At 47.3% G+C, this 27381-nt stretch overlaps 1 protein-coding gene across 2 annotated transcripts in view; it reads left to right on the forward strand.

Annotated features, from left to right (window-relative positions):
* The window catches only part of Acj6 (abnormal chemosensory protein 6), a 58539-nt gene that overhangs the window by 22741 nt on the left and 8417 nt on the right, over positions 1-27381 (forward strand). For both annotated transcript variants that reach the window (XM_077702296.1, XM_077702297.1), the window contains exon 2: positions 24220-24300. In XM_077702296.1, coding sequence (XP_077558422.1) covers positions 24220-24300 — 81 coding nt within the window. The remainder of the gene's footprint in view (positions 1-24219; positions 24301-27381) is intronic.

Here is a 27381-nt window from a genome sequence, read left to right on the forward strand (position 1 = left end):
GGAAGCCTCCGGTTGCGGCCTCGGCCGCTACGTTAGCCTAAATGGATTCATGCCCTGGTGTCCACACAATGTTGATTTCTAGTGGGTTTCGGCGTGCTTCAGAAGTCTTGGATATTTTTTTGGAGCACCATCTTAAAAATTTCCCTTTTTGGTAATTTCTGCACGCTGCTTGTGAGTCCGTGAGCACTGTACTATGCTGTTGGGTTTCCGGCGTTGTGGTGATGGCAAGTGCAACTACTGCCTCCTCTGCCGATTCCGTGTCTCCGTCTTGATTCTTACCAATGATAGGTGGGAATTTTCGAAGTGGACCTCGCTCATTGTATAGGGTCGTTTAATTATTTGGTTTGGATACACCGCCGCGTCGACGCATCCCGAGCTAAGATCGCTTCTCTGCACTGTGTGGAGTGCTTTAACCCTGGCTTCGCGTCGCTTCTTGTGGTGAACGGAGTGCATGTTTTGTTGGATGCTGGCCACTTCAATTTGTGTCCCGAAATCAAGAGGGTACGTAGTCTATTATTTTCGATTTCCATTGGGTCCTCATTGTTAAGGCAGCGCAAGGTAGCTCGGCCCGTCTTTGTAAGTTTGAGCAGTTCCAGTTGGCTTTCCTTGTGCGCTTCTACCAGTTAATCCCACGTATTATGCGCTACTACTTACAGGAAATTTTCGGTTGATATGTGGGCTGGTAGTCCAAGCGCCGTTTTGTAGGTTTGTCTAATTGGAGAGTTTACTTCCTTTTTTGCTGTTTTAGACCTTGGTAAGGGGTGTCATAGGGAACTGGACGGATTCTCAGGGGTTGAACCATTCTGATTGTGTTTTCTTCTATTAGTTCGTGTTTTTTTTTTTGGTTACTCTTTTCATCAAGTTGGTGACCTGGGAGATGGTATATTGTAATTATTTATAGCTGGCTGATCACCCCCCCCCCCCCGCGCCCATGACTCTCAGCGTGTCGACCTTTGGAATGATGACTCCGTGCAGCGTCACATCGTGGTCGAAGAGTCCAGTGGTGGTTGTCCTTTCGCCCGTTTCTTTAGTATTAAAAGTGCGGATTTCTCCAGAGCTATGGAAAGGCCACAATTCCTAAGGTAATGTTCCCTGTGGTTTACTGTTTCTTGTAGTGCATCCTGTTGTGTGCCGGTTGACCCTGTCACCGTCCAGAAGGTATATACTATCATCAGCACAGATAGCGTGTCGCACCCCTGGGTTAGTGTTTAGTGTTGCTGGTAGTTTGATGATGGAGAGGTTGAATAATAACGGCGAGATCACCGAGCCTTGTGGTGTGCCTTTTGTTAGTAAATCGAACTTTTCGCTTCGAAGCGTTCCTAGACTCCCAGTTGCCGTCCGTTAGAATACCCGGGAAAACACTGAAAATACGAAGAAAAGGGATGTGCATACGTGACCTTGTGGTCACTTCTTAAAGCCAGATCGAGTCCACCAACAGTAAAACGAAGTATTTCCCATACGGACAGATTCAAGAGAACCTTTAACACAAGAGCGCTAAGCAAGGTTGGCCAAGGGGCGCAGCCGAAGTTTGGTGCGCTCTGAGTCCTCATTGGCTGCGACGCGTTTTATAATGCGTGCATCGGAAAACATAAATAATGGGGTAAAGTACTTGCATCAGAAATCTTGCCAGTAGTTCCAGTTAGCCTTCAGCATGGGTAGGAATTCTGCAACAACTCGTTGCCGTGAATACGCCGTCGAGGTTTTAAGCTCAGCGTCGACATAAGACTCGTCGAGGTACCTAGTCAAAGGAAACCTTTTCGCGTTCCCATCTCACCAGAATATGCTTAAAAATCTTCGGAAACATTTTTAATTCATAAAATACTATATTATTCTATTTTTCAGCAAGCTATCATAAGCATTACTACAATTGTTAGTAGTACGTACACGCTCATATAAATGACAGCGGACTGCGCCGACTTGGTCTCGAACAGAAGCTGAGTGCGTCTATTATGGAAACGTAGAATTTGTTATGGAGAACAATAATAAAGTGTCTCGTCTCATCGCACAATGTCCACACGCACGCACAGGTTATCCGTGTTTTGGACAAATTCATGCGCCAATTTATTTACAGCCACTAAGCTCTGGATGTTTCATGATGCGCTAAAGAAGTCTTTTCCGGAGATGACGACAAAGACAAAATGCACTACAGAACTCAAAGCAAAGATTGAGAAAAGTCGCCACGCGTTTTATTTCTTGGGAGTAATCTGGCTACTTGTATGATCGTCCCATTTCTGTGGGTAAATTCGATGCCGCGCAGCACCTCAATATCAAGAATATTCCCAAGCAACGAACATTAATTGCAGACAGGAGCCGCTGCGGCCAGATGTCACTAGTCTGAACGGCCCTTTGGAAGGTGGCTCCCGAGAAGGGCACACGCGGTCGTAGAACCAGTGAAATATAGGAGATTCAGCATTGCTAGCGGGACCTATTATTTGAGGTTTATTTAATATGGCGCGCGCAGGGCAACGAATTGCGGACACAGGGCGCGGCCAATTCACCTACTTTCGTCCGAACAGTTGCTGAATGATTACGCCTGCGAGTTTCTTCCCATCCACCTCGTGTGCGCATAACTATGAGTTCACGCGTCTCTACTAATGAATTTGGATCTGCTCCCTTGGCAATCAGTTCATCCTCCTCATCCTCATCATCACCAGCCTATCTACGCCCACTGCAGGGCAAAGGTCTCTCCCATTAATCTCCTTACCCTGGTCCTGTGCTAACTGCGACCAATTTATCCCCGCAAACTTCTTGATCTCATCTGCCCATCTAACTTTCGGCCGCACCCTGCAACGCTTGCCCTCTCTAGGAATCCACTTTGTTACCCTTAATTACCAACGGTTATCTTGCCTTCGCATTACATGCCCCGCCCGCGTTCATTTCTTCTTAATTTCTACTAATATGTCCTTAACACGCGCTTGTTCCCTGACCCACTCCGCTCTCTTCTTGCCCATTAATGTTACACCTATCATCTTCCGCTCCATTGCTCGCTGAGTCATTCTCAATTAAGGTTGAACCCTCTTAGTGAGCCTACAAGTTTCTGCCCCGTAGGTGAGTACCGGTAAGATGCAGCTGTCATACACTTTCTTCTTCGGGGACAATGGTAGGCTGCCATTCATTATCTGAGAATGTCTGCTGTATGCACTCCACCCCATTCTTATCCTTCTAATTACCTCTGCCTCATGGTTGCGATCCGGGGTCACAACTTGGCCTAAGTAGATATATTCGCTTACCCCTTCCACTGCCTCGCCACCTATCTCAAACCGCTGTGCAGTGCCGAGGTTATTGATCATTACATTAGTTTTCTGCATATTGATTTTTAAGCCCACGGTTCTACTCTGTTTGTCCAGTTCGGAAAGCATGCTTTGCAATTCCTCCCCCGAGTTACTTAACAAGGCAACGTCATCAGCAAATCTGAGGTGACTCAGGTATTCTTTATTAACCCATACTCCCACCTGTTCCCAATCCAATGTTCTGAATACTTCTTGTAAACATGCTGTGAATAACATTGGGGGGACTGTGTCTCCTTGTCGGACGCCCTTCCTTATAGGTATTTTACTGCTCTCCTTATGGAGGATGATGGTAGCTGTGGATCTATTGTAGATATCCCCTAGTATTCTTACATAATGCTCATCTACACCCTCGTTCCGTAATGCCTGAATGACTGCTGAGATTTTGACCGAGTCAAATGCTTTCTCATAATCTATGAAGGCTATATATAGGGGTTCAGTATAGTCAGCGCACTTCTCTATCACCTGACTGATCGTGTGGATATGGTACATTGTTGAATAGCCTTTACAGAACCCTGCTTGTTCTTTAGGTTGACTGAAATCTAAGGTTGCAGAAATTCTGTTAGTCATTACCTTGGTAAGTACATTGTAGACGACTGACAGTAAGTTGATCGGCCTGTAATTTTTCAAGTCCTGCATATCACCTTTCTTATGGATAAGGATGATGTTCGCGTTCTTCCAAGATTCCGGCACTCTTGTGGTCATGAGGCATTGCGTATACACGTTGGCCAGTTTTTCAAGTACAATTTCTCCGCCATTCTTCAAGAGGTCTGCTATTATCTGATCCTGACCAGGTGTTTTGCCCCCATTCATTTCTTTTAAAGCCTTCATTACTTCTTCTGTCGTTACTGATGGGATGTCTATCTCCTCTGAACTACTTTCTCGTTCAGCATTATCCTGGATGTCCCGCCTACTGTAGAGATCCCTATAGATCTCCTCGGCCACTGTGACTATTTTATCCCTATTTGTGATGACATTGCTTTTTTTGCTTGTCTTTAAGTGCATACATCTGATTTTTCCCCACGCCAAGACGCCTCTTCATTACTTGCAGGTTACCTCAGGCTGCAGAACCGATATTCAGATCTTACCAAGGAAGCGGAGTTTACGACACAGGAAGCCAGCTACAACCTTACACGCATTATCACGGAGTGTGCAGTAGAAGTCGGGGGCACGATGGCTAGACAGGATACTGGTAAACTTTCCCAGGAGACGAAAGATCTAGTTACGAAACGGCAAACCATGACAAACTCCACCCCAGCTGACAGAATAGAACTGGCGGAGCTTTCGAAGTTAATCAATAAGCGTAAGACAGCTGACATACGGAAGTATAATATGGAGAGGATCCAATACGCTGTAAAGAATGGTAATCAGTTATATCGCGCTTTCTTCGCTCCCCTTCGCTATTTCTTCACTCACGGTTGCTTCTCAAAGTGATTCAAAAATCAGAATTGAGGCGCCTTGTGTCTCGTGGGGAACTACTCTGCGGTTTCTGCCGACGACAAAGACAAAGAGAAGACACAAAAATAAAAAAAAAACAGCCTCCTCGCCTTCCCCGTTTTTTCCTTTGCCGCTGAGGACGCGGCATCGTGAGGCAGGGAGGGACGGCACCGACCGGTGGGCCCCCGGCTAGCTGTGCCGCCGGCGAACTTGGGGCCGACACCAGAGTCGGAGTGGTGGCGCTGGCGCTGCGCCGTGCGGCGCGCGCTTATCAAATATTCACGGCCCCGGGCAGCGATCGATGGCTGGGAGAAATTGCCCCGCTGCGCCTCCCTGCCCCCTCCTCCCCCGCAGCAGCAGCCGGGGGGCCGCCGTGGGCCGCGCTGCCTTATTCGGGCCCGCCGTATCTTCTTCGTCCGCCGGCTCGACTCGGCCGATTCTCGAGGCCCGACAGCCACGGGAGCGCTGCGGCCGAGTGGCTTCTCCCCGCTCCCTTCATTCAGCCCGGCCCGAAGACGCCCCGAGAACGAGAACGTCGGCTCTACGCAGCCGAAGAAAACAAAACATGATGGCAAGCTCTAAGGAGGTCCACTATTGCAAGCTTCGCTTTTTGGGCCTAAATCTCAAGCCCCAGCTTCAAGCTCCCAGTTTAACTGTGTATGATAACATGGGAACCGTAAATAGATGTAGGGCCCCAGAAAATGTATCATCGAAATTTTCTCCCCATGTGCCTGATATATTTATAACTGAAATTTTGCCCTTTGGGGGAATTTTGAGGGCAGTACGGCTGTTTCCCACGAAAACACAGCGCAGCCATTTTTTGCGAATACATCATAGCCTATGTATGCGCACGATTCAAACTCGCACGTTTTTAGCTAAAAGTAATCTTCCAATTTGTGTGGGCGTTACAATCGGACTCAAAGCCAAAATCGGCTTCAGAGAGGCCAGCGGCATCTCCACGGACACTAATTCATCCTAAAATTCAACCCAAGCCAGCCCAGACCGATCTGTCAACATCACGTGAGTGTGTGTTGGCGAACCCAATCCTTCAGGGGTCCGCGAAGATTTTTCCCGAACGATCTCTTTCCCGCCATTCATTTCCCTTTTTTTTGCCAAACCTTGCTGCCAATGCAAATATGTGGCGTCGGCGTCACTGCATGACAGAGTGTTTCTTTTCTCCGCGTATACATATAGCACATCTTTTGACGTCGGCTTTTTGCATTACATGTCAGTTATGCAACAGAGCCACGCACAAAGGCAGCATACACAAGTTACGGCGCCTTTAGCGCCGTAACTCCTCTTGACAGTTTGACAATATTACATGTATCAGCGTAAAAGTCAGCCTCGAAAGGTGGACACTGAATATCTGCTGGCAACTTTAGCTGCGTGGAAAAAAATGTTTGATATCATGACACGGGTGAATATAGGTAACTACGTGTCCTGAATCACATTTGCAACTGCAGATTGTTTGATTGATTGTAGGGTTTAACGCGCCGACGCAACGCAGGCGATGAGGCGCGCCGTAGTGGAGGGCTCCGGATTAATTTTTTTTATTATAGGGTTTAACGCGCCAACGCAACGCAGGCGATGAAGCGCGCCGTAGTGGAGGGCTCCAGATTAATTTTGACCACCTGACGATCTTTAACGTGCGTCAAAATCTCGTGCACAAGGACGTTTGTGCTTTTCGCTTCCATCAGAAAAGCGGCCGCCGCGGCCGGGAAACGAACCCGTGTCCTTGTGCTCAGTAGCGCAACACCTTAGCCACGTAGCCACCGCGGCGAATGTTCAGATTGATTTTGACCACCTGCGGATCCTTAACGTGCGCCCAAATATTGTACACACGGGCGTTTTTGCTTTTCACCACCACCAGAAAAGCGACCGCCGCGGCCGGGAATCGAATCCGCGACCTCGTGTTCAGCAGCGCAACGCCTTAACCACTGAGCCACCGCGGCGGGTGCAAGCGCAGAAGGGGTCCCTGGCACTTTCATGGTTGGGAACCACTGCCTTAACTAACTGTTGCACACATTCCTGCGGCTGCGATTAGCACCTCTTTGCAGCCGTAGTGGCTTCGAACAGGGGCCTCTATGGGGCGTCCTTCAAGCGCTGGGTAATTTTACTTGCTTACTGCAATAGGAAACGAGCGGCATCATGATCACTGGACGCAGTCCTGGAGTTTGCGATTGGCGTAAACATAGAAGAGTGATATCATCATTCCAAGCTTCACCGACGCTGGTAGCTTGTGTTTTCGAGAACTTGAAGGCTGAAAATTTCCTGTCGGAATTCACAAAGAAGCAGCGAACAAATTACAGTCTCGTCCCGTACAAAAAAATATGAATGCCAAGGCGCTTTCAATGTTACCTTCTCCGGTTTTAATGCCACCAAGAGCTGTCTAGGCACGTTTATGAAGCTCAAAGGCTTTTTGCTGCCACGGTTGCGTGTAACAAACAAAATGTCTTCTGCCGGGTACGTGGTGTAATGTTTTTGCATGTACGCGGTCGAATGGGCGTCAAATTATTTTTTCGAGTTTTGCTCAGTAAGCCTACCTGCGCGTTATAATCTGGGGTGCCTTAGAATTGTGCAAATACGGTAGTGATGATTATAACTGTCCCTCTCAACATACCCCCGTTTTACGTGTTAATCTTGCGGGTCGCGGGGATTGCAGCAGGGAAAATATTAATGCTGAGAAAGACTTGTTTTTTCTTTCATTCGGGGCAGAATAAAAACTTAGCGATGCAGATCTATTTATGTGAACATCCTGCAGACTGCTATACCCGGGGTAAAGACGGATACGGAGATAGTGTTGACTATTCCCCTCAGAAACGTTTTACGCAATGAGAAAAAATGACTGAACTTGCAGTCATATGCCTAATAAGGAGCGACTTCGATGTCGGACGCGGGAAGCCCTTTGTGGTTCAAAGCAGCTAATGTGTCTTTTCCTGCATAATCTCGCTGGGCACTTATAGCCACGGTAAAATTTGGGGCAGGTGGATGATGAGCGAGGTGTCTGAATGCCGGACCGTAAATGCGGCCGTAGACACTGACGGCCAGCTATAACTTTATGCTGTAGAGGGCGAAGCTTCCCTCGGTGTCGTAGGCTGAAACCGACGTGAGCAACATTCAACTAATTTCTTGCGAAGATGAAACGAGGCTGGGTATAGTTATACATTGTTGGACTGTAAACAAGGTGACAACCATTTGAAACGCGGCGAAAGTGTTGTATCCCACCCCAACGTTTACGTTTCTCGGTCTATTACAGCACATAAAACAACACAGCGACGTCTTGATGCCACCTGTTTCAGGGCTTAACGGGACGAGGCTAAGTTGGTGGTTACGTAGCACGCTGGAAGGGTAGGGAATAATTGATACCCCCTAAGCTACCAAAAGGTGGGTTATCTGGATATTCTCTTACTCGCAAAGGCCAGAAATACGGTCTCTGCGAGTGGGTCCTATCCTGGGAGCTCGTTCTTGAGAGCACTGCACGACTTGTATTCATTGCGTAACCGTGGAGAGGACCCAGGTTTCAGGCGCCGTCCTTCAGGTGACGCGAAACCCTGGGCAAACATGTTGTTGCAGAAACCACTGGTTATTTACGATATGGGAAGCACCATGTATGTAGGCTCCGGCAGGAAGAAAATGTTTGCGTAGCAACGCTTCGTCACTTCCAAAGCAGCACCGAAGAAGAACGCAAGAATTTCCGCACTGTTTGTCATGCACGGGGTTCCGCGTTGCACCAGGCGTTTGGATCTTCCCTACTTTTAACAAATTCCGCAGAAATGCCTTCATAGCGTAACACACAAAAATACCTCCATACCAGTTCGTTGATATTTCAGCAGCTTACTGCGGTGACGATATCCGAAAGGAGTAACGTATTAAAGGGAGCCCCTTTGGCTTTCGCCGTCGCTGCCGGAAGTGGCCCAGGAACCCTGAAGTCGGTGCGGAACGTATTTCCCTTTCCCCACCTCCCATTCTAAGTGAAAAATCCAATGAATGAATGAATGAATGAATGAATGAATGAATGAATGAATGAATGAATGAATGAATGAATGAACTCAGACGTTTAAATGAGCAAGAATGGTGTTTCCCTATATTACTAAACATCCCAGAAATATCGTTTTCCGCAATGGTAAATAGATAGGGTTCTATATAAAATTTCTGGCAGGACTGGCAGTCCCTTTTGTTCCCTATATGAGTGCCGATGAAAAGTGAAGAAAGGAAGTTTTAGACTTTCCAACAATGAGGAACAAACCGTGCAACTGCGAGCAAAGCTTGGTTCGGGGGAAGGCATCGACGTGCCTGACCGTTTAGCACATGACCGTGAGGTCGCTGCCTCACGACCTTGGGTCCATGAAGATAGAACAATATAAAACCAACTCGCAAGTGGTTTCGAACAACCAACGTAACGGCGGACCGCGGGCTAGTGGTCGTTGCCCCGCTCACCCGTGCTTAACGTGAGCCCCCATGCGGACGTGAACGCGCTTAACAACACACAACAGAAATTCATCACACGGTTTAGTTACTGCGGGTCACAGAGCTCAGGCATATATAGTTGAAAACGCAGTACTTTATTGAAGAATGCAGCCACATTCCTCACCCCGATGGAACACCTCCTATCCACATTTAACAAAAATACTGACTACTACTACTTCCTTCTAGGATATTACTTCTAGAATACTACTTCCTTCTAGGATATTACATAAAAAAATTCACAATCACCCATCCCGTTACACACACGGTTGTAATGCAAAAACACGCCTCGTAGTGCTTTTGTATATGTTTCCACAGTGAAAAAACACTAAACCAAAAAAAATAAAGGTGGCGGTTTATTCTCCATGGCTCCCTCAAAAGTAATTGAGCTCATTTTTAAATTCGCGTGTCGTCATCGCAGTACACTCCATCACGTCGCCCAAGTTTGTTTTCTTCGAGTGAAGAACAGTGAAGAAAGGAAAGAAACTGTATCTTCATAGGTTTCTAAAGCCTCTTAACGCATACGAGAACGACGACGTTGACACAAGCGTTACTCGGTTTCCGTTTTCCCGAGGAAGCTTTGTTTTGTTGCTAATCCCATACGCACCTCCGTCACGCTAAGTGCTCCTCCGAGTGAGGGCACACAGTTGCTGAAAAAGAAAATAAACGCGAGCAGAGTTTTTTCAGAAGCACGATGTAATTTTAATGGGTTTACGACCCACTGAAAGGAGATTTTAAGCCCTTTCGGTGGCGCGGGAAACACTTCCACAAACCGGTCCTACCCCTTTCAGCACCTGAAAGCTTTCTGGGAACGCGTGTAATGCTCACTTGACGCTTCCTTCTACGTGCGGAGCATTCACCCTTACGGCTGAATTATATGTGGGTTTCTTGTGCATTGCTGCCTTCGAATTTCGGCAGAATTCGTTTCACCGCAAGTGCCGCTCAGCATTTCGGAAAACAGTACTAGCCACTGAAGATGATAAGGAGACAGGGCTTGCCCTTCTTAGTGATTTCTGCCCTTTCGTTTATCGTAATGTCTCACATTGCTAAATTTGGCCATATAATAATACGCAGGATTGTAAAAGCTTCCTCATCTAAAAACTATCCAATCCTTCCCCTAAAAAAGCACAGGGGTGCGCGCGAAGTTTGCCACCAATTAATCTAAACCAAAACAAAACTAGAAACCCCAACGCAACCTTTTACCAAACCCAAACCCTTCCCCAATTGACTCAAACCCATACGCATTAACCTGAACCCAACCCTTGAGCGACCCCAAACCAAACCCCACCCAACCCGCTCGCTGAGCTTGACCCGCTTTTGAAGAAAACCACACCACCCGCTCACCCACCCACTCACAATAACACCCCCTCCCCCCTCCCCCCCCCCCCCTCCGCACACACAACAGATAAAGAATCACCTCTCATCACATCAACAAACGCCTCATCACACAGAGATTCACTTGCGCTGGCGTGCGTGCTGTAGTGCCTGCTGTAGTGCCTGCTGTAGTGCCTGCTGTAGTTCTCAGAAATTTCCGAACCCGCCGCTCATCTCCCGGCAAGCAGCGCGGCCGATCAACGGCAGCGTCCGTGCCAACGGCGCTGCTGTAAACAGTGACACGGGTCTGCAGAACGCCCATTTCAAATTAGCCACTCGTCGCCCGGCGTGCAGTGTGGCCTAGCAACAGCGGTGGCTGTGACAACGACACAGCGCAAAGATCACCTCCAACGCTTTGCATATGAATGCCGCGTCCGAAATGTGCTGATGAAGAAGGAAAAAGCGTCCGATTGGCGCAATCGGATAGACGGTGGCTCCATAACGCGGTGGTGCCAGGTTTGATTCCGATTGTGGGAAGGGCTTTTTTTTTTTGGAGGGGGGGGGGGGGGGGAGGGCTTGGGTTTTTGTTGTTGTTGTTGTTGTGGTTGTTGCTACACCATCACGAGCTTCCACGACACAAGTCAAACAATACAAGCTTCGCTTGAAAATATGAGCGGGATGGATGTAAATATTAGATAAATAATGAGGCGAACTTCCCGGCTCTGTTTTTATTGTCACCGAGTCCGAAATTTAAACGTATTTTGCCTGCATGTTCCATTCGCCCTTCCATAAATAATCATGGCCATGTTCCTGTAGAATACGGAGAACGGCATGGACGTTCCACCCAACTTTTTGACCATCCTTCACACCTGTCGTCGACTTCCATCCAAATCGAACTCGTTCAAAAATTTTGGAGCCAAGTGCCCCCACATAAAATTGCCCATTCACCTGCACGAGGATAACTCCCGTGCTCGCCTGCATGTCGAGATTTAGAAGCACCCCCAGGAGCCGAAATTTTTGCTGTATGGGCCCTTGACCTGCACCTTAAGCGTGCCCTTCCATTCGCTCTCCTGGCGCAACCTTCCTGTGTCGTTGCTGGCTTTGAGCGGCATTCACGAAGGGTTACTCCTGCTTGATTGGCTGCACAGCAGGGAACGCACGTGAGGTCTGCGGTTCGCTAGAGGCCATTAATCGTTGAATTCCATGTCCCCGCCCCTCCCCCCCCCCCCAAAAAAAAAATAATAATAAATAAATGGAAACAAGACCCGCTCCAGATTGCCTCTGACAGGTGTACATCCAGTCAAAGTAACTGAACGGGCGTCACCACCCAAACAAATTCTTTGTCAAAAGCCGATACGTTGACGAAAAAAAAAAACCCTGCAGGCGTGCCAGTCATACAAAATAGGTACGCTGGGGCACAGCGGACATTGATACGCTGCTGCACTACAACATAGCACTTCCAGTAACGTATGAAACCAGTACATGTAACACACAACTGTGGACGAGTAGAGTGCGGAGACGGCAACAACTCACACGAGCAGAACACACACCAAGAGGAGTGCAAACGTCGCCATCCCTCAAGCGCACTGAGGCGCTTGCCGATTCCGAGGTGTCTTGATAATTGAAGTACAACGCGCCCAAAGCGCTGCACATCAGGCCCACGTCGCTGCTCTTCCCTAATCTCTTGTAGGGATTCGGTCACTGGCATTCTCTGCAATACGCGCACAGGGCGACGAAGGCTGTCATACCCTTGCTGCGAATCTCTAACTTCTTAAAAAGACCGCCGTGATACTCACTAAACTTGGGCGTCTAGTCCTCTTAAGGTTGCGCATACATATATCCGTTTTCTTCGCACCTTTTACCGCATTCGTAGTAGCCATTCCTTTTCTCTCCGTTGCCATTTTCTCGCTTTCAGGCTATCAAACGAAGCACTGGCGTACGCAAGATAGAGGATGCAGAGGAGGCGACGGCGGCCTTTCCCTTTACCTTACGACGTTAGGGGAGAACAGGGGGTACAGGACCCTCCAACTAACTCCGCGCACCATCAAATAAGGACTAGCAATAACTATTTTTGGTTTCACACTCGTAAGCCGCTGGGTAGAATTTAGCAGATGGGAGCACATTTAACTTGTAGAGGCATGCGTTAACAAAGTAAAAGCCGATATAAGACAGCGAGCAGGTGAAAATTTAAATTTCAAAATATGAGATAGCACCAGCAAACGTTAATAGAAGACAGTGTGATGTCATTAAACTTAAGGGGCAGTGGCGTTTAATGCGTTGAAGGGGCAGGGGTGTTTTTCCTTTCCCGGCCATTAGAAATCGGGTAGCCCTCTGGAGTTCCGCTGTGTATAGTGAAACACGCATTTAAAATGAGTTGACCAACACTATGCCACCACAAAAAGAGTTAAACAAATTCCCTTCATTGTTTCAACAGACATATACGCTGGCGGCACGCTCAAAAAACGCGAAACTGAAAACGCGAAGCCCGCAGGGCTGGGAAGAAAGGCGACATTTTTTTAGCTGGAAATTGCTCAAAATATTAAAAAAAGAGCGTGAGGATGCACAGTGGAAGACATTGCGTTTGGTAAACCTCCAATAAAGTAACAGGTGATGACTTGGATCCCCCGCAACGCTGGCCTCCGTTTCTCAGAAACAGCCAGCGATGGCTCGGCCAAGGATAATCCGCTCATATACAAAGGGGCAGCCGCTGCTATGAAGCGCAAGCGAGCTGTAGAGCGAGCACTTGTTCCGGCCGTCTCACCGAAGGTAGAGAGATCGCTCAACGTTTATCCACTTCAGGAAAACGAACTGCGAATATTTCGTCGACATCACGAAGGCTTTTTCCTTTCGATGTCAACCATACGAGAGCATGAAGCTAATTCTGGAAACTGGTGGAACTAATACCACTACCCCCGCAGAATGATTATTTGAACTGATTTGTTATTCACAGCTGACGCTGTTGGTCGTAAACCCACACGTGAGCACCCCTAAATTTTTTAGCAGCGGAGTCATTGTACATGCCGTAAGTTCGGTGTTGCAGGAAAAAATACTAAGAAAATCCGAACGCTCGTGCGCGCGTGCCCCGCGGCGTGCCGAACGTCCCCGGCACATGCAGTGGCTTTAGCAGCAACAAAAAAAAAGGAACTCCGGAGCTGTCGTCAAGCGCTACCACGCATGTAAACATAAAAACTCCAGCGCTAATGCTAAAGATGAAAATACACCCTGCTTGGGAGAAGTCACCGCGGCAACCGCATTTTAATTGGAGGGAGACATGGCTTCGAGTGTGCCAATCCTTCCCGAGACGACTTGCAGATCCCGCCACCGCTGCCCCGATTCGATAGCGATAAGCTGGTGCAAGTCTACAATGCTGAGGATGACTTTGCATCCAGCATTCGCCGCGAAGAGGACGACCTCATCGATGCATATGACGATTATTACTAGCACCGCGATGGTGCAAATAAGCAGAGCTACTGAAGCTTAACTATGTATCAGGCAATGCTCACCAACGACAGCTTCGCCATTCAAGTGTTGCGCACCAGTGCAAGATTCTCTGAATTTTCTTTTTCCGAACTAGGCTTTCTCAGCTTATTTTCAGAATTGCTTTACTAGAGTTTAGTTCATCCGAAGCTACACGTGGTGAAGTAGTGCACAGGAGCACTGGAAATAATTAGACCTCATGAGCTCCCTGAACTTGTGCCGAAACATCTCGTGCACGCGGTCAATTTTGTACTTTGCTCGTTCAAAGCAACGGCCAATTAACTGTGCCACCGAAGAACCTGTATACAGGCACAACGTCTTCGCCACTACGCCAACATCGAGGAATAACATGCGCGTAGTACCTATAATCCGCTGCGTTATTTAGTAAACAAAGGCAAAACTAAGTGCCTGGAATTGGATACAATTACAGTTGTCGGATGCAATTAAGAAGAAGAAATGGACGTGGGCCGGGCATGTAATACGAAGGGGAGATAACCGTTGGTCATTAAGCGCAACAGGGTGGATCCCTAGAGAAGGCAAGCGTTGCAGGGGGCGGCAGAAAGTTAGATGAGCAGATGAGATTAAGAAGTTTGCGGGGGCCCAGACACCCCGGCATTCGTCACTCGGCTTCCGCTTCCTGGAAAATTCCTGTGCCCACCAACAAAACCACCACCAGTTCTGGCCCGGATTCACCTCGTCACCTGGCAACATGTTCATTCGTCTACGTCATCTGTCACGGGACCGCATCGTAGTGCATATAAGCTGGACAGCCACGCAGGACGCTTGGGGCACGACATCGTTCGCCGCAACATGTTCACCGCCCTTCTACTGTTCCAGGTTTGTTACCTTAATTGTTCTGAAGAATATGGAAGCAGCAACCATTTCCTTGTCGCGGTGTCGTGCCCCAGCGACCTGCAGTGCAGTAGCATTATTCGCCTAATAAGCGATTCGTTTGCATACCACTTGCTGTCTGAGTTGTTGCTGTTACGGTCAGATGTAGAGGTCAACCCCGGGCCTCTATAAGCCTAACATCGCCTCGCTGGTTGCTGCTATAAAAAAACTGGAAGATGGGCAAACAGATATTCGTGCAGAACTAGTTCAAGTCAAGGCAGCTCAAACTGCCCATGAACAGCTGATATCTTCATTGAGTAACCGGATTAATATGCTAGAATTAAAACAGGCCGAGCCAACGTCCACCACTCAACTAAATGAAACTTCCCAGATCAAACAGGAACTCGAGGTTTTGAATGCCGCTCACATCGACTCGAATAACCGCATGCGCCGCAATAACATTCTTTTCTTAGGCCTTGACGACTGCGAAAAAGAAACTTGGAAGGAGTCGGAAAAAAAAGGTTTTACAATTTTGTGCTAACAACTTGGAACTGCAGCTCAGCCCAAAGGACATTGAACGGTCTCATCGCCTGGGCAGATATTCCGCTAACAAAAAGCGCCCTGTAATCATAAAGCTTGCCCATTTCAAAATAAAAGAAAGAATTCTTGCATGTGGCCGAAAACTTCAAGGAACAGATTTTGCCATTAGAGAAGACTTTGAAGCGGCAACACGACTCGTACGTGCTAAGCTAATCAAATTTATTCGTCCGAAAAAGTGCGCCTTCAAACTGCAACTCGATAAGCTCCTCGTTGGCTCGAAGACTTATTCCTATGACCCTGTTTCGGACACAGTCATCGAAAGCTCTAGTCAAAGTACACTTTCGTCTTCATCTAGTTCACCAGAAAGCGCTGCACCTGATGGCCAATGACACGCTAAGACATATCTTTCACCGCCTCCGTTCAGCCAGTCGACCCTATCTTCTATGACCCTTAACATCGCCTTTACTAACGTGCGCAGTATTATTCCAAAACGCGATGCATTTTGCAGCTTTATTGAAGACGTCTCGGCAGATATAATCTTATTAACAGACACTTGGTTGAACGAGGACATAAATGATAGTGAAATATTTACCGGCAATCTCAATTTGACGCTTTATCGTCGTGACCGCAGCAATCGCCGCGGTGACGGCGTCCTAATCGCCGTAAAGAATTCTTTCTCTTCTTCTCTCATATTTCATGACGGTGACTTGGAACTAACATGGGTGCTCGTGTACAACAGCAATGTGAAGTCACTATTTGGCATATGCTACCGCCAACCGGATCACCCCACCTCCTTCTGTAGCTGTCTCCGTTCTTCACTTACTCGCGTTAGAGATATGTTTCCACAAGCACCTATTTTAAATGCAGAGCATTTCAGTAACTCACGATGTCTCCCGCGTTGACGTCCGTAGTCGTAGTCCGCACCCCTCCCCCTACACTATATAAAAAAAAATACTATCCGGCGCCTGGTTTCGATCCCTCGACCCTGCGGGCGGAACGCAATGTACATGGTGCTCTACCCACTGCGCCACAAAGCCGACACAGAATGGGAGGCTTCGAAGGCGCCTTATATCCTTGACTCATTCAAACTACGTCAAGAAGCTGCTGATACAACTCATTCACTACCACCAACTCCCCAAACACTAAACGTTAACGCAATACACCCACCCCCTATGCGACGCATTTACACGAGTCCCCCTCGCGGGGAGATGGGCCCAATTTTTGTTCTTTCGGGCTTTATGAAATAATTACCGACTTATCAACCGGATAAACCATGAAAAGTGTGTTAATTTGAGCCAGTTTACGCAGTGCAAGCAAAAACGGGAGCTGGACAAATTCACTTCAGTGTCCCTTTAAGCGTAGAACCAAGCCTTGATTCCATTTTACCAGGTTGGGCGTCACATGTGGTTCCAAATATACGCCCTTGCATTAATGCACATTTATGATGAGTGGAATGTGGGAGGATCTAGAGGGGCCACTCGGTTACTACCGCACTTTTGTACACGGCCCTGTTTTGGCTTGAAGACAAAGTTCTTCACGTGACCATTGCACCACAGCCAAAGTTTTTGTTGTTGAAGACCTTTGTCCGGACATTCACAGTAGCGTGTTATAACAAGAGTTCCTCAATATATGAAATCGCAGAACTCTGCAAGGGGCCATTACCTGAAAACAACCTCTGGTTCTCCCCCCTGAGTTTGACCTTCCATCTGTTGGCATGAGGTTGGATTAGCAGACGAGGCACAGAGATCATTTAATCATTACCGAACCGCTTAATACCCCTGACACACGGGCGCCTAAAAGGCCTTTGCAGAGAAGGACTGCTACCGAAACGGCTTTCGCCTCGGTGACACACGACAAAGGAGAATCTCCTTCACCGGTGCGGGCATTTCCCGTAAGGGGTGTTCGCCTATTTCATTTCCCGAACGAAAAGGAGCAGCTAAGCCACCATACAGCCATAGAGTTTCTCACTAGCTCATGCACAGAGCAGCTAGCGGCGCAGCCTCGTAAGCAGGTGCTTGCAAGTCATGCATAAGCTTCTCAGAACTTAATGAGACCAAATGCGATTTCATAATAATTTCATAAATTGTTAAAATTGCAATGAGATTAAACTGCACCAAACAAGCCCAATCGTAATTTATTTTTGTGAACATCTCCCCACTGTTGCCAGATTAGGCACGGAACATAGGCTAAAAATGCACTCCATTGTTGCCGTTTAATACAAATATGCGAAATTATCCATTTATTTCTGTACGGAGATTTTAACTTTCCGGAAGTTTCATGGCCTTTGCTGACAACTACCCACAGTTCACCGCACAGCGAATCAAACGAGTTTATCAACTTAATTTTGGACTTCAACCTTAATCAAATGATAACGTCCCCTACCAGAGGAGGTAATACACTAGACTTACTGCTAACATCCTGCCCTGATAACGTCCAAAGTGTTACGGTTCTTGGAGGCTTGAGTGACCACAATCTTATACATATTTGCATTTCACTGCCACAACGTAAAATATCACCATCAAAAAGTTCACCTGCGATTACAGGAAAGGAAATTTTGAGGCGTTTAACCGGAAGCTAGAGCATTTCTTTCAAGACTTTAAAAATCTATACCTAAACCACTCTGTCAACGCAAACTGGGAAATTTATAAAAATGTCATGCTAAATTTAAAAAAGAAATACGTACCGAATATTCTTGTCAAGACTGATTCAAACAACCCTTGGTTTAATAAACATTTGAAATCACTCCTAAACCGTAAGAAACGTCCGTACAAACAAGCAAATGCAACTGGTCATTCTGAGGCCTGGCACAGGTACCGGTTATGTTCTAAACAGTACAGTCAGGAGTTAGGTAAAGCTAAAGCAAAATTCTTCTCTACAGACCTGCTAAATATTCTTCAAACTAACCCCAACAAGTTTTGGCGCATGATTAGCAATAAGCCCGGCTCTAATCTAATAGAACTTACAGACCAAGGCAACGAGCCAATAAATAACGATAAGTGTGCAGATGCCTTAAATGACTATTTTTGTTCCGTTTTTTACCATAGTAACGCTGCTATTTCTGTCCCCACTTCAACCACTTGCGCGAGCACGATGTCCGCTATCCACGTTAGCTGTGAAGGCATTTTTAATCTCATCAAAGAACTTAAGTTGTCATCTTCTGCCAGATGTGATCAAATTAACCGTAAATTATTGAAAAACACTATTGTTTTATCCAGTCAGATACTTTTCTTGATATTTTCGCAATCCTTAGAATCCAGCATTATTCCCGATGATTGGAGGGTTGCGCAGGTTGTGCCGCTTTTTAAATCGGGAAATCGAGCAGACCCCGCTAACTATCGTCCTATTTCGCTCACAAGTGTCCCCTGCAAATTGCTCAAACATATAATAGCATCTGCCCTCATGAATTACCTGGAAACAATTAACTTCTTCTATCCACATCAACACGGTTTTCGAAAGTCATTTTCCTGCGAAACGCAGCTAGCAGAATTTGCATATGACATCTTTTACTACATGGAAGACAACCTCCAAGAGGACGCAGTATTTCTGGATTTTTCAAAGGCGTTTGACCGGGTTCCCCATAATCTTCTCTTGCTTAAGCTATCTTCTCTTGGAATTTCCATTAATATACTACGCTGGATCGAACACTTTCTACAAGGCCGCATGCAATATACTACCGCTAACAACCAACGCTCATCGCTCACCAATGTAACTTCCGGAGTCCCGCAAGGTGCAAGCCTATCACCGTTCTTGTTCCTCATCTACATAAACGATTTACCGACCAATATTACAATAAAATTACGATTATTCGCTGATGACTGCGTCATCTATAACCCCATCCGCTCTCCCTCTGAAAACCACTCCTTGCAACACGATCTCAACACAATTTCTACTTGGTGCGATAAATCCCTCACGCCATTAAACCTCGAAAAATGCAAAGTCTTGTCATTCTCCCGAAAACACACTATTGTTCAACACCTGTACACAATTAAATCAGTACGAGTAATCCCAGCCACTACGTACAAATATCTTGGTGTTCATCTGACGTCATCGTTGTAATGGGTGTCCCATATCGAATCCATCTGCTCAGACGCTTCACGCACACTTGGCTACCTCCGTCGCAACCTTAAAACCGCATCCGCCGATGTTAAAAAACTTTCATATCTAATGTTCGTTCGACCAAGGCTAGAATATGCATCATCAATTTGGAACCCCTCGCAATCATATCTTTCTCACGATTTGGAATCGATACAAAACCGTGCCGCCCGTTTTATAACGTCACAGTACTCCCACACAGTCAGTGTGTCGTCACTCAAACAGTCCATCAACCTCCCCACCCTCGCTACACGCCGCGTTATCGCTCGTTTGTACCTTCTACACACCTTTTATTTCCCGTCATAATCACGACATGCTTTATTAACGCCCCACCAAGAGCTTCTGCCCGTCTTAACCACAGTCACCCAATCTCTAGAATCAAGTGCCGTGCATTATCAATGAATAGTTCTTTCTTTCCTCACGCAATTGCAATTTGGAATTCCCTACCCAATGACATAGCTTCATGCCCTAACCGAAAATTATTTCGCAAAAAACTTGAAACGGCCAACCTTTCAGCCTTAACGTGATACCCCTGCCGAATCGATTGTGAAAATTCCGTTGTCACGTTCTCTCTCTCTCTCTCTCTCTCTCTCTCTCTCTCTCTCTCTCTCTCTCTCTCTCTCTCTCTCGAGTAATTATGTTTACAGTAGTTTCGCTATTCCTAACTGATGTTGCTTTTTATTGTAGTCTTGTTGCTGTTGTTGTTATTTTCGGTGTATGTATTCTTATACCTTGGCGCAACCCCCCCTTATTTAATGCCTTCGGGCCTTTAAGGAGCAAATAAATGAAATGAAATGAAATGATAGATTGGTCACAGTTAGCACAGGACCGGGATAATTGGAGATTAATGGGAGAGGACTTTGCCCTGCATTGGGCGTAGATAGGATGATGATGATGATGATGATGATGACGACAGTTGTCGGGTCATGAACTCGCAAATACAGCTACTCCATCTTCACCGGAAACCTTCCGTGACGCGCGAACCACTTACTTCTATGCTCATAGCCGCCATGAAAAGCCCGCCAGCCAGTGACCCGGCAGGAGTGTTTAGGCGACTGCATTGGATCGCAAAACGCGCACCAGCAGGGAAACGCTACAAAGCGCCCGACAATCGCAGCAGCTCGTAATCGCTGCAGGGCGGACGCCAATGAGCATTTATAGGCCGTGACAGGGATCGCTCGGTTCGGCCAGCCCGGCCGGACCCTTCTGCGGCAGCTTGCCCGCCTCCGTCATTCACTGCTCTTCGTTCGGGCTGAGCGAGCACAAAAGAGTGCGGGTGCCTTTTGTCCGCCGAATCAGCGCATCTCGCTGGGGGCTCGGGTGAGCTCGCTTTGTCTGGTCGCGCACAATAGGCCCTCTTTTGCGCCAAATCGAGCACGAAACACATGCACGCCGAATACCCCGATGGGTTTCAATGACACTGCGTCTCATGCTGCTGTTGCTGCTGGCTCTGTCTTTGCTGCTGCGAGAAGTGGAGCGCGTGGCTGAGAGTGCCATCTGAATAGCTGACGGAAAATTTCTAATTATTATGCCTTTTTTCTTCCGCGCTTGGAGCCTACGCCTGTGATCGGCAGTTGCTAAGCAGGTGTCTTCGTGACTTCTTTTTGTTCCGGTAGAAACAATTCTGTCGATCCTCGTCAAAATGTTTAACAATAGTCAAATGCTCAACATTAACTTGTAAACATGCATTCCTTGTATGAAGTTTAGAAATTTGAAAAGAATTAAGCGGCTATATCGTATCTAGTGAGTGCTCATTTTGACTACTGTGAACTGCGAGTTCCTGTTCCGGCCGCCAGGGCTACGTTTCTTTTCTTTGAAACAGAAAGACACGCGTGTCTACGAAGCTTCAGAGAACAGTAAGAAAAGACCAACCACTTGTGACCTATATTAATCCACAACCCTCCACTATGGCATGCTTAATCGAGTAGGCGTACGTTCAAACTTTGAATTCAACTTACTTTTTGGTTAGCTCCTATTGCTCGGCGAAAGAAAAGTTAGGGGGCGCCTAAACTTTCTCTTGTGATGTAAGAATTCGTGACCGTGACCACCGGTTTAGTTGTGAATGTGTATGTTTGGGTGGGTATGCCGACGTCGCTGCCGATGGCGATCGCTGAATAAGCTGTGCGCGTCTCGCGGCTGGAGTCATCACCACTGGCCGGTCCCTTTAAGTGGGTGAATATGTGGGATTTGTGCGTCGGTATACATTGACGTAGCTACCAAATTTGAAATGGTAAATCGGCCATGCGCTTTTAAATACGATAGTTTTTTATGGGCTACTTAAATTCGAAAATTTTGGTCTCTCTGTCTGTCTGCCTGTCTGTCTGTCTCTCTATTTAGACGCCAGGCCAAAAGTAAAATGATACTTTAAAGACAGGGTTATGTAGCGAGAACTTTTCCTAACCATTACGTCTGGAAACAAATTTTATACTTGTCAACTTTGTTCAGGAAAAAGAAAACATTAGGCATATTTGAAGCAAAACGACAATACACATCTGGAACTGGGAGTGCTCTTTTAATTTAAAATAAATGTTTGCTCAATATTTTCGATAGAATATAAAGAATTCGCGCTTAAAACAATATTTTGACCCAAAATTACCTAGAGCGCATGCGACGAGCCTTGACCGCGTGGCGGCGTTCCAAGTTCAACAGTAACGTAAGCTTCCAATAGATGGCCCGCGAGCAGTGGAACGCGCGAAAAATTGAGTTGCCTTTAGCAAATCTCCTCCGTGCTTACCGTGGGAGGAGTGAAACGGGGTGGGGGAGGGGGGAGGGGGGAGGGGGGAAGAGGGTGACAGGTGGGGGGGGGGGGGAGAGAGAAGAGAGCCCCTTACGTGGCAGGGTTGGGGGATCGGGGGGCAGAGGACTATCACCTTTCGACAAAATTTGCAGTGAAGTGCGCGGATACGCGACCATATTGTTTAAGTCGAAAGCTGTCTTGGTGGGACCGATGACGTCCTGTCAAAACACTAATGCATTTGCGCGTAGACAGGTTGATCAAAAGCTTTGATAAGTTCTCTGGACACATGGCGCGTGAGTGAAGCCGGGATTCCATTTTGTCGACACGGTTGCTTCAAAATCGCGTATAAGGAAGGATTCTAGATAAGACAATACACGCATCGATCATGAAGGAACACAAGAGCTCTTTATCTCGTAAACATAAACCATGTATCTGTATACATTTACGTCGTTCGCAGATGCGTTTACTTAGCGTGCGAAATATCGTTGCGTGGGTTCGTTCTTCATTTGCGATTTGGGTTTTTTTAGGTTTGACGTTCGATGGGAGGCACTTTTAGCGAAGGCATTGAGGCACTTTTGACGCATTTTTTATGTGTGAAAGCTTTGGCGCTTCTCTCAACTTTCATTAGGAAGGAATGGTAAAGTATTTTTACGGTTGCTCTCATCGTCATCGGCCCATCCCCTTGAGTGTGCACGACGCATTTGTGGATGGGTATGTCGACGTCGCAGGAAAATGGAAATTAGTGAAGTCGGACGGACATGAGCTTCTGATAGAAGCTGTCATCGCCGCTGACCTATCCACCTGAGTGGGTTGGATATTAGGCCCTTAAGCCTTAGCGTTCATTGACCTTTCATTGAGCGTTCATTGAGCAGTGGGTATTGGTTGACAAAGTTACGCTTAAAAGCGTAATGTTAGGGCTAACGGCGGGCCTTCGGCTTCTCAATAGGTAGCGGAATTGGCCGTGAGATTCTCACAGCTGATGTCATCGTCACTGGGTAATTCACTTGAGTTCATATATTGCTGGGCTGATGCAGCCAATGGGAATTTTGATGACAGGTACTTTATGCGCCTTTCTGGGACGCCGCCTCTTTCGCCAACTGAGCGAATGAACGTGTGAGTGATTCTAACGCATTGAAGATCCGGTAACGTCCACTTCCCAGTAGTGCTACCATTTTCACCGTCAGCGCTCACCGCTTTCGCCGGTGCTTTGGCCAGATCTGTAGGCGTGGCAGCTACTCCATCTTCGAAATTCTGTCATGTGTAAGCCCTCACCACATGCCGAACTAGCGTCCAGCAACCGGCCTCCGGCCTGAATTCCTCAAGGCGCAAAGTGGTTGAATTAGCCTATAGCTTGTATTCTCTGGCGAGGCACGCATGTAGGCAACCATGTGAGGGCGCCGTCACAGGTTATGTCAGGCTCTGCGGGATGGCGGTACTTGCCCGTGCTAAACACAGGATTTGTGTTGTACATTCCAAGCTCTACCCCACCAAACGCAAAATAATGCCTCGAGTGCAATGGGAGTGCCATTAATAACATCTCTGTTGACATCACCGTTGAGAATCGCGTTCAAACGGAGCAGACGACGCACGCCGGTGTTTTTTTTGTTTTTTTGTTTGTCTCTTCTGGGTGCGGGCAGCAGTGGCGCATCGGCCATGTCTGTGGCTGTTTCCAGTGTTGCCAAGCGAAGAAACTGACAGCTAAACTTTTCAATGAATACGGTCACATGTACGTAAAGACAGTTAACGCGTTGGCCACGAAGACACTACGAAATGTTCCTTGGGACACTCCAGTGCGCTTACGTGGCTTAAATGTGAAAGAATTATAGTTTCCGCGGACATTCTATGCGCCTCTTGCGCTTCGTCCTTGTTAGTGTACTTGCAATGTGGACATCGCTTAGCTTCCGCAGAAACGGGTGGCACACCCGACGCCGAAGCACTGTCCATTCAGTGACACGACTCTAGTCGCTCTGACGTAGTGTAGCGTAACTGCGTATTCATTCGGCAAGAAGTCCATCATGTTTGTGCTCGCTTGTTGTGCAGGGCCAAAAAGCCAATGGCGAGTTCATGGTTAAAACCGAAGCGGACTCGTGGACTTCGAGAAAACTTCAACTCATGGATGACGTAAGTGTGTCACTTAAGTCTAAGTATTGTGCGACTTCTTGCATGTTTGTGCTGTAAGCCTTTTATTGTAAATACATCGGCCTTGTATATTAGGCAAGGAACCCTGCTATTTCTAGGTTGCCCAAAGTAGGCCAGAAACAAGAATGCATGACGTGTTACATGCGCTACTTTTATATATTCCACACTGCGTGGGTAGTGCAAAACGTCGTTAGAAGTTTAAGGTGAGTATGCCATTAAAATAAATGGACATATGTGAAAACGGCAACTTGCTACATGTCTGGTGACCACGCCTGGTGGTACACTTTTATGGCCCCTTGCCGCTTTAAGAGAATGTAATTGACAGCGACAACAAACCAAAAAACACGCAAACGTACAAATGTGAGAACCTAAAAGCCGAAAGAGTGATGACGGCTATATCTTCCCCTTGTTTTCTTACCAACTTCCTCGTGTCCATTGCCTTACTGGCAACGGCCACTACGTCATTACCGTTACCTCTTGTCGCAACTGCCAACTCTTCCTACCAGCCATTCCTGACTATAATAGGATAAACTTTTTCGTTCACACTATTATACAGTCGTTTTCTGCATGAAGACTGTATGCAGTAAACTAACAAGGTAGCCAGGAATGACTGCCTTTCTGTGTCTGAGATTACAATGTAGAAAAAGCGTCCGCATCGGAGCAAAAATGCAACGAGCGTAGAGCGTAGTTGGCGTTCTGCTCGTCTGGCTTAAAGTTGTACATCAGTTTTTATATACTCCTTGGCTACCTCCCCCCAACACACACGCACACACACACGTACGCACACAAGAGCACGCGCATGCGCACGCACACACACACGCACGCACACACACACGCAAGCACGCACGCATGCTCTAAATCTCTGAGGGTCCGATACTTGGACAACGGGATAATACTCGTGATAATGGAAGTATTCTTGTTGCATGCATAGTTGCCTGCATTTTATAACCATTGATGCGTTATTAAATGCGGCGCATCTCTTGCTCTGAGGCATGTCCCTCCTGCGTCGTCGTCGGAGGCGGCGGCGGCGTCCGTCCACAGCCCTCCTCCGTTCGCCTCTCCCACAGCTGTGTGCAACACTCTCACTCCGGCGCATTAGCATAACGACAGCTGGCGCGCTTGGTTGGCGCGCGCTTCGCTGCGTTAACGCTGCGTTAACAGCTGCTCCGGTGCGCATGTGCGCGCATGCGCGACTCTCATCCGCGGTCTCCTCTCTTCCAACCCAATGGAAATGCCAATTGAACCCCCAGATGCGCCGCATCACACCAGGGTTCCCTCGCGGGGAGATGGAGGCAATTTTTTTCCAATCACCCTGCAAATTTCGAACAACCCATTGTCAAAGAGTGTGCCTTTAGTGCTTGCTGTGAGGTCTGGGAAATCGCACATCATGTTTACGCACATCATGTACCTTTGAAGCACATGTGCATCAATGAAATCTTTTTTGGCCAAGCTGAATGCGCCGAAGAACGACAGTCGTAACGTGGTTGCTTTGCCCGCAGTTCGCACAACGTGCCTTATTCGAAAGGAAATTCAAGTCCGGTGACTTTGCATCCACGTGCCGTTCCTGTACCGGGTTCGAAGTGTGCGCAATTTGCGATTGCTAGCGGCTAAAATATTATTTCGACTAGCAAGTGATAAAAAGATAGACGGGGAATTCGGGGTTTATAGTAAGTGCAGGCAGCCGGGTTGTAGTACTAAATATCTACCGTGCCTTTTACACTGTACTAACACTACGGTAAGGGCACCGACCAAAGAAGAAGAGTGCCGGAGGCTGGTTTCCCTGGGCGCGACTAAATTAGATATGTCAGACGCAGCTAACGCTTGTGTTCTGAAGGCATCGCGGACAGTTTGGTCGCGCCACCAAAAGCTGGGTATCCCCCCTGGGCGGCTGGGCACGTGCATTGAAATGCAAATCCTTTCATGGTGATAGAAAATAGCCAGCGCAAGGAAGACGAGGACGAGGAAGGTAACAGACACAGCGCGTCTTCCTTGCGGTGGCTATTTTCTATCACTATGAACCAATACCAACTCCCCCAGCTTGCCATCTTGGTGCAAATCCTTTCTTAGCGAAAAGTGCCCTCCTCCCCAGTCTCTGCTCGTCGTGATGTCGCCGTACGGGTCGCCATAATGAAGGGCGGGATAATCCGGCTGCCTATGAAGACGTCGATGAGTAGTGGCATTACGGCAGCGCAGATCCCAGTCAAAAAGGTCAAATCCCTGCCAGAGCTGTGTTCCCTGTGTCTGTTGAGTCCAAGGTTCAAAGCACGCTTCGGGCTCCGATCGTAGAAAAGTAAAGGACGGTGCAAATGCCGAGTCACCCTAACAAAACATACCTGTATTTCCACAGGGAGCGCGTGAGAGAGAGAGAGAGAGAGAGAGAGAGAGAGAGAGAGACTTCTGAAGAGGTCAGCGGTCAGCCTACTAACGGTAGGGCTGGCTACTCCACATGGGGGGGGGGGGGTTATCATACAGTGAGATGAAAGAGAAATAAGAAAAAAAGGGGGAGGGGATTTCATTTCATTTATTCCCACCTTAAAGGCCCGAAGGCATTACATAAGGGGGAGGGGGGCGGCGTACAAGGTATGATTTCTGGCTCAACCATGAGCACAAACAGCAGATAACAGAAAAAGAAAGCGCAAAACAGCGGGACACAAATAGTGGTGCAATAAAAATGAAGGCAAAAAACAGGGCTCCAAAAAGTAATCTACAAGGGCATAGGTTTGCTACATCTACTCAGATTGTGACATGTGACTGTTCAGCTTATTTCGGATGGTTTGGCGGTTGCCGCACGTGACTATGTTATCAGGCAGGTAGTTCTATAGTGTTATTCTATTGAAGAAAAAAGAGTTTTTCATGGCTGAGGTGCGGCCGTTGATATCGGGATATAGACAGCAATGTACATGATTAAACGCAATTTTAAATATCGCTGCATAAAATATGATGTAACTGTCCACGAAGGGGAAATGTACATATATTTAAAATGTTTATGTTCAGAGGGTTCGGAGGACTTCTTCAAGCCTTGAAGAAATCCTGTATCTTCCGAGTCATAGTACAGCTTTGACT

This window comes from Haemaphysalis longicornis, unplaced genomic scaffold (genome assembly GCF_048455015.1).
Source record: "Haemaphysalis longicornis isolate Haplotype H1 unplaced genomic scaffold, Haemaphysalis longicornis Haplotype H1 scaffold_3, whole genome shotgun sequence".
NCBI classification, from domain to species: Eukaryota; Metazoa; Arthropoda; class Arachnida; order Ixodida; family Ixodidae; genus Haemaphysalis; species Haemaphysalis longicornis.